The 13450-nt window shown below is 45.4% G+C and overlaps 1 protein-coding gene across 4 annotated transcripts in view; it reads right to left on the bottom strand.

The window, feature by feature from the left end:
- Window positions 1–6599: 6599 nt before the first annotated feature.
- The window catches only part of MYO18B (myosin XVIIIB), a 196199-nt gene continuing 189348 nt past the window's right edge, over window positions 6600–13450 (bottom strand). For 3 of the 4 annotated variants that reach the window (XM_029912648.1, XM_024196396.3, XM_029912647.1), the window contains exons 42-43: window positions 8644–9893; window positions 6600–6748 (exon numbers count right to left, since the gene is read on the bottom strand). In XM_029912648.1, coding sequence (XP_029768508.1) covers window positions 8645–9893 — 1249 coding nt within the window. In that variant the 3' untranslated portion in view covers window positions 6600–6748; window position 8644. Of the gene's footprint in view, window positions 6749–6782; window positions 9894–13450 lie in introns of those variants that run through there. The other variant, XM_024196392.3, reaches the window with a different exon arrangement.

Below are 13450 nucleotides of genomic sequence, written 5' to 3' on the forward strand. Positions count from 1 at the left end.
AAGGTAGGACAGGAAGTGGTGGGCTTAATCTGCAACAAGGGAGATTTAGATTAGATATTACGAAAACTTTCTAGCTATAAAGGTGGCTAAGCACTAGAACAGGCTTCCAAGAGAGGTTGTGGAATCCCCGTCACTGAAGGTTTTTAAGAACCCTGTCAAGGATGGGCTGTTTCCTTGGCCCTGCCTCAGCCCAGAGGGCTGGACGTGACGACCTCTCAAGGTCCCTTCCCGCCCGACATTTCTGTGATTTGCTGTGTGCCCAAGGTAACAGAGGAAGTCTGTGGCAGACCTGGGAACTAGCCCCTCCTAAATCTGAGGGTTGTGTCCTAACCACTGGTCAATCCTTCCTCTCAGACATAACTCGGCTCCCCCTTTATCCACCATCCCCTCCCACTGCATACGTGCCTTATGTAGTCCTCACACCCACCGCCTGTGTCATTTGCACAGCATCCTTGATGGTTTATGCAATACCCTGCATTGCCACAGAGGTAAGCCTGGTCTCATTAAAGTTTAATCAGATTGTATTAGTGTGCACAGCTAAAGGTTGTTGGATCAATCGATGTAATGAACTTCCCAGGGCAGCACTCATTTTGTGCATGTACATGAAAAGTCCTTGCAATAAACAGCTTGTTGAGTGGCGTATTTTCCACTCTACTGCAAAAAGATTCTGTCCACACTAGCACTATTGAGCCATGCGCCCTCCTGGCAACAGGCCAAGAAGACAGCTGTTCCCAGCAGCCCGCTCCCCGGGCACAGTGGGCCGTTGTCTCAGCACGGTGCTCGAACCATGGAGCAGGACGCCCCCCGGCTACACAGGGATCACGGAGCCTGTGGAGGCCAATCGTGTAAATGTGGCTGCAGGGAGCAGCTAACTAATGGCCAAAGAAACTGAAATGCAGGTTTTGCCCACCGTTGTACTGGCTCTCCAGCTCTGATTTCTAGGAGCCTGTGATTGACTGATCGTACCACTGGCTGCCTTCATTCTTTCTCCCATCACCTTCCAGTAAGTGTTTCTCCCGGGGTTGCATGTCCCACTCCTCCCTAACCTAGTCATCACCAGCCTCTTTGCGCATTAGAAGTGTTAATACGGCACACTCGTATCCTATGCATTAAGAGCAAAACCTCATTCTGGGCACAGATTAGTCAAGAACATTCATCCAGTCGTGTGGCGCAGCTCCCTGGAGATCTGGGATGAACTGGGCCCTTTATTTCCTGTGTAGTCTTTCCATTAAAACATCTTTCACTTGTTTGTGCCCGGCGATTTAACATAACAGAGTACATTAACGTCCTTTTTGTATTAAAAAAACTTAACCAAAAATACAGCTCTGTTTGTAAGAAATCACAAACAATATTCCATCAGCTCGGCTTGCCATGGGGCCTTCTTTGCTAGCTCACAGGAGAGCATATTAGAACTCGGGAGACGTAACAAATCCAGTCAATAGTCCTGCTGGTAAAGTGTCTTTTATCTCCATTTTTTGGTGCCTGTGTACAGCTGACATCCTGCCAAAAAAGCCATTTGCTATTTCTTGCTCCCCTCTTCCTTTTTCTCCCGAGGATGTGGCTTTCTACACTCTCTGCACTGAAGCAGTGGGTTCCAAGGAAAGCAATGCAAATTCTGTCCCCTGGAACGTTTATACCTAGCCTGGACCAAACATTAGTGAATGTCCAGTAGCACCAATCCTGTTTTGTCCAGCAGATGGGCTGGCGGATATAATATTACAGCAGTCATTAGTGTGACCAAAAATGGCTTTTCCAAACTATATGCAAATACTTGTGAAAAAAGTATTGTTTGAAAATATTGAATAATAGCAGGTTTTTACTCTTTAAGAAGTGGGTTTTATTTTCCCTCGTCTTTACTCTGTGTTTTTTTTTTTTTAAGGAATAATCAGGAAGGTTTGTTCCTGCCTTGCAATTAGACCAGCTGGTTTTGCTGCCCCGTAGAGCAGGCGAAAGATGTGGAGGGGGGGAGGAGTCTGACGACTAGCGTCCTTTTAGCAAAGCATGCTGGGAGTGGGAAGAGTCTGGGGCCTATATAACACTAGCTTTTCTATTTCTCAGTCACTGCTAGGATAGGCAACAGCAGAGAAAGATGTGCTGGAAGGACGAGGAGAGGAGAGACGGCACAGGAGTACCAGGAGCAGGTACTGTGCCTAGAACACTGGACATGTTATTATTCATCATCATTGCTTGTTTTGTAACCCCACAATTGTGTAGAACTAACTTCTATTGGCACTGGTGGATACCTGGACTGCCAGGTCTAGGCCGTTGAACAGATGGGGAACCGAGGCCCAGAGCGGCTAAGTCAGAGTCACACAGAAAGCCTGTAGCAGAGCAGAGATTCGTATTAATATTATTTATTTGTATTACTGTAGCCCCTAGGAAACCTAGTCACGAACCAGGACCCCGCTGTGCTGGGAGGGGTCTGCTCACTGAAAGAGCCTATGGCTGCTGTAGAGGGAAAGACTTCAGATGCGCCGAGTACTATGTACTCATAGGGAACTGGGGTTGAATATGATTTGATGAGTCAGTGCCTGTAATGAACGACTCATCTCTGTCTTCCTTTTGCCAGCACTTCTTTGGAGGGCAGGACCTCTTGGTTCACTGGTAACAACACCCTTCTTTTGGGGGATCACCTGGCCTCTCCGCCTCACTTTCTATGTAGCCCTAAGGCCCTGGTTCAGCGCGCACATATCTACCTTCACGCACATGCCTCCATCTAGCCCTGTTCAGTAAACCAGTGAAGCATATGCTTGACTTGGACATCAATGCACTGAACTTGAAGCATATGGTTTAAGGGCTTTGCTGAATGGGGCCCTAAATGCAGATGTCCTGGTGCCAGGGATCCTTCCAGCCTGGAGGGGTTAAAATAGGAAATATATATCCAAGGGGAACGAATCATTTCTCAGACCATGAGCACTTATAAGTTTTCTCTGTGTTTGATTCAAGATGAGTGATGATAGTGTCGTCTGCCTGGCTTGACAAATGAAAGTAACTGTGGTGACAAGCTAAAGTAGTTTCTCACAGGGTCCTATGATGACAAAAAGCAGTGACATGGGCAGTAGATGACTATGCAGAGCTTCTTCTCAGCGTTATTTATAAGGTTCATTATAACATGTTGGGATATTCCTTGTACATAATGTATGGGAGAAATGTGGGGGCCGGCCTGAGGCTCAGCTTCTTTCAGTTGTGATGAAGGACTGAATAGGTGCTAAGATTGAACATGAGAATAGATTGGGCAAAGTGAGCCGTACATTTGGCCATTCGCCATGCTCTTATGTGAATGTTATGGTACCCTATATGAATGGGCCAATGGGTTCCAACCAATACTAATAATATAATACTTTGAGATCTCTGCACTTTGATAGCACCTTTCATTCGATGCTCTGTGCAGACATTAACTAATTAGACATCACAGTACACTGTGTGATAGGTAAGAGAGATATTTTCCTTGCCCCTGAAATGCAGCAGCCTCTGGGGTGGAGTGGGGGAATTCAGTAGCAGGTAACAGTGCAGTGCAACACTAAGTGGAAATATAATACCCTATCCAACTGCAACTCCATGGGACAGTTTGTGAAGGCAGAATCACCAAGCCCTGCTCTTGACTGCAGCCATAATAAACATGTGGCAGAACTCAAAATGCAGGCAGGAAAGCGGTTTGATCCTTGGTGAATACATTGGAGACAGGAAAAACAACCAAACAAAAACCCAACATCATCATAAGGGTGGGCTGGTCCACGCTGTACTGCCACCAAGGTCGTACGTTTGTCCTGCCATGGATCTCGCAGCCTCTCCTTTCACAATGCTGCCTCAATAACTCCCTAGAATGAGGTACTGCAGCCAACTCCATTGCTTCAGCCTCCGTTCTTCCTTTTGGGTGTATACAACCATCCCTCGCACCAGGGAACTCTGCTGCATAGTCCAATATGTGCAGGCATGTGTGAAAGTGGGAGCAACTTGATCTAATTCGCACTGAAAAATTGCATGAGAACTTCCTCTCCTCATAAATTTTATGCAGATGCTGAATTTCATTAGGCAAAAGTCCCAAGCAAACACAGGGATCTTGACATGTTCCGTCTATTCTGTCCTGTTGTGTTTTTTTCCCAGAGAGCTGTTAGCTATAAAAGCTGCACAAACGTTCAGGCTGGTTTGAAGGATAGACTACAAAGATTTCTCTGTTCTGAAATGCACAATCTGTGATTTTTTTTTTGCAATATATGAATGAAGAGAAGAAGGAGGGCCTGAGGTTTTTTAAAATCATAGTTCATTTGCTTCTTTCTTTTCTTTATAGTGTGAGAACTGAAAAAAGACATGGTTCCATTTCAGAAATCGCAAAGGCTATAATGAGTGTGCAATGTATTGTGGTGATCCATTTTGTCAATTTTAAGGGGAAAAGGATCTTGAAAAAAAGCCATGATTTCTTAATGGTATTGCACTGAGAACTCTGGAGGAATTTAATATGCCCATAAAAACCCCTTTTAATGAAGAACTCCACAAGGAACACTTTGAATACATTTTGGCTTTGAAAGCAGGATCCTTTTTTCCGAAGGTAACATACGTTCCCAATAAACTGTTCCACAACCTGAAATCATCCTCATGGCAGAGGCAATGATACCTACTTACCCCAACTCCCAGGGGCGTGGTAAGAGCTTGTTAATATTTGGAGAGCACTGTGAATGTGGAAAGTTCTCACTAGTAGTAATATCAGAGTATATAATAGCGCCTACCCCCTGGCCGTGCTGGAGTTTAATGTTATTCTTACTGTTGATCCTCGGCTAAACACTGAAAATGTGCCTGGGTTTGAATAAGACAAAGGAAAAGATATGGTTCCTGGCCTGCGGAGCTTCAATTCTAAACAAGGGATAATAGCTACTATGAATGGAACAAGCAATGCTGCCAGGTGGCTTGGTTGCAATGTTCCTTTGGAGTCCTTGACCATCCCGGGCAGCCTGTGCAAATCCCATGCATTTCAAATCAGATACTTCCACCAAAGGCAAAGTGTCCAACGAGGTCACCCTCTGAACTGAACTCCCTCACACAACCCTGTTATCTGGACTGGGAACCAAGCTGTGCTCAGAAACGAGCCGGGCCAGCTGCCAAAGTCATTAAAAAGCAGACTGCTAGAAAGTGACGGCATATGATTGCTGTCCAGCTGGTGTCAAAAGTAGGTGCAGCGCCATGATGGGGGTGAGCTGGCAAGGAATGTTTCAGTATTGCACCATAAACCCCACACTGAGCATCCACCGGCCTTGGCCTGGAGGGGGCTACTAGCACCTGCCTTTCACCAGGGAAACGTGCTTGTGCATCTACGTTCTTTGCTCTAACACATGAGTTTTGCTGGCCTTTCCCTTTCACACCTTCATGTACTACCCACAAGGCTGTGTGCAGAATGGCGAAGGGGGGAGTGTATTCCTACACCCGCTGCTGGATGCTCCCCGTATGGTTATTTGTTCAATCTGACTCTAATAATATTCTTACTTGATAAGTATAAAATCAGCCAGGCATTCGTTCTCCTCTAGAGAGCAAGACAGAAAGACACGATTCTTCTCCAATCAGTGATGGTGACAAACTGACGTTCCCACAAATACCTCGGGGTGCATCATGAATGGTGCTGCTCTCACCGAGCGAGGAACAGGAGTTTGCCAAACAGCGGAATTGCCATCAAGACACAAGCCATGCTAGTCAGCGCATTCACAAAGCTTGTAGCACATAAAGCACAGGTTAAAATAAGCCCCAGGGTCCACTAAACCGCACAGTTAGAGATGAGCCCATGACACTTCAGCCCTTACAGATGAGCTTCTTTAGAGCCACTTTGGAAGGTCAATGGTAAGTATCTCATTTAGATCATTTTTATAAGTGGAAAACCTACACAATGGATTGGTTTTGCTTCCAATAATGGCAGGGCCATTAACCAGGTGTGTTAAAATTGTGTGGCAGTAATCAGAGGTAATCTATGCCACTGCACAATTCTTCCATTATTTGCTTTAGAAAAATGCACCAGAACTCAGGAAAAGTTACCATGGGCCCGGACACAGGCATGAAGAAACATGAAAATATCAGGTGCTCTCTGTCGGCAGGGCGGCGGTGCTAAGGACTGCACAAAGCCGGAGAGGAAGTGGAAAAGTTTACCTACTTTTGTGTATATTGTAAACATCTTTGTGTAACTGCTTACATGAACCCTAATATGAAAGTTTTGCAGTCATCTGTGAGAAAGAAAATGCTTCTTGCTATAAAGGTTTAATTTTAAACTAAAAATGCAGCAGAAAAGGGGTGTGAGGAATTCTAAAGGCTGAAACGCTGAAAATTGCCTAAGTGCAAAATTTCTGGTCATGCCAAAAAGTATTTAGCAAATGAGTTATAACACCCACCTCATTCAACCTTACAAGAGCCAGTCAACGTGCCAGCAGATTGAAAAAGTGTCTTAGACATTGGCAGTGAAAGACATTTTCTGAAGAGCTTCACAGTTTTTCTACAAACACCTAGTAAAATAAACCCTGGAAGTTTTGCTCTTTCCTGGGAAGCTAGAATTTTGAGTGGGATTATTAGAATGCACAGATCCAATGACAAAGCAAAAATCTATTTGAAGTAAAAATTGCCAAGAACTTTGTTTATTAAGACTTAAGTGCAGATGACTCTAGGGAGTGTGTATACACTGAGAAATGTCTCCTAAACCTCCCCGCGGCAGTGGGCTGCACTTACATAGTGGTGGACTTTTCAATACATGCATTTTGTTTTCAGCTGCCTGTTCTCACTGCAAGGAAAGGAAAGAAGAGAAGAGGCTTAAGTCAAAGAAGCAAATATTTTATTTTGTATAAAGCAAGCAGAGGTCAGAACCACAGCTTCCCATGATAGTGTACATCGAATCTCTGTCTCTCGTATCATTGTCTTTTGGTCAGAAAGCATAGCATTCTCCAGACAAGAAGGAACCAATGAAAGCCACCTACGTATCTATGTTCTAATAACCACGAAATTATGAATGCTTTAAATAAGGCCTCAACTTCTGGAAACTACAAAATGAAAAAGATGTATGAGGAGGCATGTTCAGTGACATGGTTCATACCGTGGCACTCAGGACAGAACAATTCTCAAGCTACCAGCTGAAATGTAACTGCAGCTACTGATGCCACATTCTGCTCGGAGAGGCTGACTCCCGCCTGGGGCTGGCAATCCTGAGAGCCACTCACTGGTTATTCTATAGAGTTTCCTAATGCGAACAAACATCTGTCCTTTCTGTGCTAGCTCACAGCACCGAGGGCTTGTTCAGTTCAGTGACATTGCTCCTTTTGGGCACTCCTACTCTCATTTCCGAGCAAAGGGCATGCTTTTTCAGCTGGTTGATGTCACTGGGCTTTATAGTTTATAGACGCCACTTACTTTATTAAAATGAGGTCTGGGGGAAAGTGGGACATCTTATTATGCAAATGCAGCTTCCCATAAAGAAATATTTTATTAAGGCGTCCTCTGCTCCTGTGTTGGTTTAGCAGATTTGGTCACAGCTTGACATCCAATAAGTTTGTCTAAAGGCTGCATTTTTACAAAACATTTTTCTAATCTATTTTAAACACAGTTCCGGTTATGATGCATTCATTAGGGAGTTTGCTTTCAAACCTGGATTGTAGTAATAAATCTTAATTCTGGAAGCATCAAAGGCAGTAAGAGAATTGTATCCAACTGGTTGTCAGAATCAAACGCTGAATACAGGATGTGAGAGTGACTAGAAGCAAAACCTACCTTCTCTGGAGGGGAGAGTTTCGGGGCCCAGGCTCATCAATGTTTTAGATTAATAAACCGGTAGAGATGCAGTTTCAAAATGTTCCAGAGCCCCTCGATGTAATTCAATGCGAGAAGAGCTAGGTGAGGCGATTCCAGTAAATAGGTAAGGGCGAGGGGCTAGGTGAGGCTCAAAGCAGTCTGTTCGGAAGAGACTCCCTTGCTCTCCCATCACTGACAGCAGTGCAAAGTGGGTGTAAAACGCAGCTAGCTCCAAATGGTGCTTCATGCCCACCGTGCGCTGGTGTCAATGGGGAATTGGGCTCCCTGCATCTAATGCTGTCAGAGCCGTCACTTCCTGGGCGGGACACTTCCTCCTCTGGCCGGATTCTTAAACTGCTCACTTGGGACCAGATCCTGCCTGGTCTGTGTGCTGTCCAAGGGTCAGGAAAGGGCAAGGAGCCTCCCTTTATCCCTTGTACAGCCTGCGTCAGGGCCAAGCGCAATGGCACTCCGTGTGCGCAGGGCAGCTGCACACCCTGCTCTCTCCACGCCCTGCAAATGGTCCCTCCCTTCTGCACACTGGCCCCTGGAGCAGCAGCAGCACATGGGGGAGGGGAGGCGTATGCTGTCTTGGGGCTACTTCTGCTCTGGCCAGAATGTAGCCCTAATTTGGTATGGAGGGACTGCCAAGGGATGATTATTCATTATGTTAATACTATTTATCAATAAAGCCAAGTAAAAGGGTAGATTCTGGTCAGAGTTTGGCTTCTTAGCCAGGATTAGGCTATTCCAGACCAGAAGCCTCTGGAGAGAAGAATTTGCAGTGGAAATGCTGGCAGAGCCTCTAGCTCAGCGGCACAAAGAGCAAACCTATAACAGCCGGCCTAAGTGAACCGTACAGACGGGTCGTGGTTAGTATATCGGCAAGTTTACCTTAATCTTTTCCTAGATATTTCATCATAATGCTATTTACATCATCTTCTTTTCCTTCTGCCTCCCATCGGCTTTCATCTTTAGCACCTTCAATGATCAGTTTTCCGGCACATCCTTCACCTTCTGGCCTTTGAATCTTTGGTCGGCTCTTGACGCTGTCAGCACTTTTAAAAGAAACGATCGAGCCAGAGGATGAAGATGAGTCAGAGAGGTTTCCAGTGTCCTCTTTGGCCTTTGAAATGGTCTTTATTTCAGACAAAAAAGTGCTGTCTGCCGAATCCTGGTCTTCAAAATGAACGCTCATTGGCCTCTGGCCTTCTCTCCTGTCCTTGACAGGTCTGGACAAACTGCTTGTTGACTGGGATTTTCGAATTGCTGGAAGGAAGTCATCAAAATCAACATTTGTTCTCCTTTCATAGTTGAGAGTTGGTATTTTCCAAGTGAACGGGTCGCTTTCCTTTCCTGCAGCCATAACATCACTGAATTGCTTACTCTGAAATACCAGAGAATCTTTCCCCAGATCAGCACTGGCTGTGTCATCTAATGATGGCTCAAGGTAACTTCTCCATGGCTTAAGTCTCGATGGATTGAACGCATCTGCTCCCACAGCTGGTGAACTCAGCGTCAAGCAGGAATTATCAATATTTTGTAAGAGTGAGTCACAGGAGCCAAACTTCGATATTCTTCTGAGAGCTGGGGAGCGCGCTGGCTCTGTGTTCTCAGATGATATGCATTTTAAACTGGATGAACGCACTAGGCTAGCTCCTGCAGGCACTCCTTCACTTTCTGTACGTTCATGGACTCCAAACTTTATTGGGAACTCATCATCCTCTTTGAAAGTCCTGCATCTTCTCAGGGAGGAGGCACCAGTTGTTTGGTAGATTGGCAGGGGAGAGGTGTCCTCTAACCCTAAAGTTCCCTGCACTTTCTCTGTTGCCCTTTTCCTCCTCAGCTCTTCTACATATTCAGAAAGTGCAGATGAAGAGCTTGGAAACGTCTCTTCTGCTGTAGGAGATGACCTCCTTCTCATCACAGATGGAGATATAGCTCCTAATTTATCCATAGCTTTTTTCTGACTGTCAATCTCCTTATCCGCAATTCTTCCAAATTCCCGTCTTTGAGTGCCAACTAAATGGCTCACATCCTTGCCAAAATCTGCCTCACCCATAGGTCTTCCGTATTCCCCTCTCCGAGCACTCAGTGCAGAAGCTGGTCGGTTCATTTCTTGATCTTTGATTTCTTTGTTCATCCTAAGCAACAACGGAAAGAGATACATTTTAGTTTGTTACCTGACTTGATGTAGCCGCAACGTCAGTCAGAAAGGCCATGTCCTGGTATCCAGAAATCTGTTCTTACCTTCTAGTCTCACTTGAACCATTGCCTCTAAGTAGGAATTGCTTATTGCAGGTAAATGAACTCTAGCTGTTTCATTAAATGACACTTTTGAGCATAACTGAACTCAACATAAATGTCTCTGAGTAAACTAGAGAAGCTAAAATGCATGACTCAAGGTAGATCACATCACAGACACTGTACTTCATCAATCTGACATACCAAGACATGCCTCAAAATGGGTTGCTTTCTCAATAGATTTTATCAATACATGTGATTTATTTGATTTCTGTCACTACCCAAAGATGATACACTGAATCTTCATGAAGCTGAATTATAGCGCACTATCCCAACGCTACTCCCTGGTATGTTTCTCCAGTGCTCCCTTTGGTAGGAGGAACTAATTATAATCTATAAGAGCAAAATAAATGTCTGGCTGTGGGCTGGATATGAACAGCACACACCACGGGACAAACTCCTTCCATTCGGGGGTATTTCAGGATTTGCCTTTCTGAAAACAGCTTTTTAGAATGGAACACAGGCCAAAATCAAAACCTGCTCCCAGGAAATAGGGACCTAGCTGTGATGTCAAATTAGCCTCCAATGAAAGAGCAAAGCAAGTGGAGCTAGTTAACCTTTGCTTTATCGAACGTCATCTATTGAGGGACGGGGGTAGAGGGGGTATGGGAATTCCTTCTGCAAACAACCACAAATGCTGATTTTTAATTAAAGGAGTGATGCAGGCTCTGCTAATTAATCCCTGTCAACCGATAGCGATCGTTGTCGTAGCTATTATTAATGGGAGGGTGCTCTTAAAGCTTGAAGCTTTCACTAGAAAAGGAATTCAGTGTGTCTTTAGAATTCCCTCCCATTCTCTTAACAAGGACACGTTCTCTTTTGGTAAACAGTCTCAGCAAGTATTTGAATGGAACATTACTGTTGTTGACTCTGGAGAGTTTTTTTAAGGGCAGACATATTGAGCAGGAGGAAATGCAATAACAAGGTGCCATGGCTCATGGAGAAAGGCTATCGGCAAAGTCAGTGGAGATTCTCCGTGCCTGCACTAGGGATGGCAGATGCCAGCTCCTCTGAAAGGAGCGGCTCAAAAAACCCAAGGCTTGACACTGACAGCCTGGCTAGCTGTCAACCAGCATTTCTGGTTAGGATCCTACGGAAGGTGAGGACGAGAGAACTCCCTGGCAGCCCGGTCGCCACTATATGTCTCTTTGACTCTGGGCCATTTGGGTACAGCCCTGAGTCCAGCGATCTCCTCTCAGTGATGAAAGAGGATCGAGTGCCCATGCGGATATTGTTGTCTGCTCTTTCCTGGCTGAGTGTGGTGAGGAGGCGGTACGAGGAAGGAGCTTTTACTATAATGTGGTGCTCTGCAGAGACCCATCTTGCCTCCCTGCCGGTTCGATGGGTGTCTGGGGCTGTTGGGAGGGTGGGTGAGGAGGCTGATGAGGTGTGCAGATGCGTGAACTGCTGGCGGCTCAACCCAGATAAGAATGAGATGAGGCTGGTAGGCTGGGGGAAGTGACTGGATGATGAAGAACCTATTCTTGCCCTAGCTTTACCGGAGGGTTTGTGCCCACCCCTTGTGACTCGTGTTCCCAATCTGGGAGTCAGGCAGGATCCGCAGGTGCTCTTGGACCATGTTACAACACCACAGACCAGGAAAGCTTTATCCCATTTGTGCCTGGTGAGGTTATGAACCTTCCTTTTGGCTGTGGGATCTCACGGACGTGTAGGCTGTGAGGGTATGGCCCAGCCACCATTTCAAATTAGTTGTAAAAAAGTCCTTTTTGAGCTGGTGGGCCTTTGCCTTAGCAGAGCAGGCTGTAGCATAACTCCAGAAATGCCCAGGATGCAAAACAACTACAGAAAGGCAATCAGTTTAAGAAGCAAGACCACCCCCCACCACCACACACACTCCTTCCTCTCTTGTCTGCTGCAGAAAGACTGCAAAAATTGATTGCAATCATTGTTACCCTTTGTGCCACAAAGCTCTGGGTGAATTCTTCAAAAAAGATTGCACACATTCATCTGAAGGCCTGAAAACACATTTCCCCCCCTATTTAATTTTAACAATATCTGAAAGGGGGAGTTCGCTGTGTTTCTTGTATGCAGCGTGACTGACAGTTTGAGGCGTTGTTGTATGTTTCTTCATGGTATATAATTTTGGATCAATAATATCAAGTAACAATCTATAGGGTGCTCTCCCTCAGATTCCTGCCTGCGAAATTAGAAATGGAGTTTGTCAAAATGTATTTGCCTGTAAAGAATTTTTTCCAGTGTTTTGAAGCTGGAGACATTGCTGTAAAGGAAGCCTAGAATTTTCTAACACAAAAGTATATTTTGTACTGCATCACTGCAGTCAGACATCATCAGTTAGGAACTATAATTTTCTATAATGAAAAAGCGTCTTGGTTTTGAATTTGTCTAACAACAAAAAGAAGAAAATGCGTGGATAATCGATTAAACCAGAGGAACCTAAATATAAATAAATACCCGTGTGTGATGGAAGGGCTGAGGTTTTCAAAACCACTAGTGGGAGTTTTACCTTGACAATAATAAACCATCCTGACTAGGGGAGCATTCTAGTTGCTATGGTAACATTATGGTAGTGAATGATCGCAGAGACAATGCCGGGCAACTGGAGACCTGGCAATTTAAATGTTGAGACGAGTTGATAACAAACTGGCATCCAAAAGCAATTGAAGAAGTGCCAGGATAAGGGAGCATTTGAGCTGCTTTCCTTATTGCATGACATCAATAAACAAAATCCCGGGGTGGGGGAGGGCTGAGCCTCTGTACAACAACTGCTGCTCTGTGAAGTTGTGGGCCTGTGATTTCCCAAAGCCAGCAACGTGAGACAAGGTGCACCGAGGTTCTGCAGCAGGAGGAGGCCTGAGCAAACTGCGGAGTGAAGGGAGAGGCTCCTAAAATGGGAGCACCTGTCCAACTGCACTGGCCTCCCCACCCCTCCGACCGGTTCGTGAGCATCTCGTGGTCTCACTCCACCAGCCCTTTGGGTCAACAGACAGTCTCCTATTGACGTCGGCGAGCCATGGATTAGGCCCCAAGAACTCTTCCTGACCCCTGGGGCTAGCAGGTGATGGAGAGGGGTAGCCATGAGTCAGATAGAAACACAGCTCTGCCTTCACCCAGAATGGTCCCAAGCTGCTGGACTTTCCCCGCAGTAAACGAATTGAGCCATAATCACTTCCATTTTACTAGCATACAATACAATTCTGGGGAATGCGACGACGAAACTAGTATGCTGAGCACACTATTGCTGTAGCCCTGGCTTTCGAGCAATTTTCACTTACAGCTGATTCATGGCAGGTCCCAAACCATTCACATCGTCTCTTGGAATCCGAAATTGTATCCTACAGAACAGCTGGTGTAATCCTTCCAAGAGGATTTACATGGGAATTGCCCTTGTCCATGTCTATGATTCCAAGCAAAGTTG

This window comes from Terrapene carolina, unplaced genomic scaffold (assembly GCF_002925995.2).
Source record: "Terrapene carolina triunguis isolate 2854851 unplaced genomic scaffold, T_m_triunguis-2.0 Scaffold234, whole genome shotgun sequence".
Classification (NCBI taxonomy): Eukaryota; Metazoa; Chordata; order Testudines; family Emydidae; genus Terrapene; species Terrapene triunguis.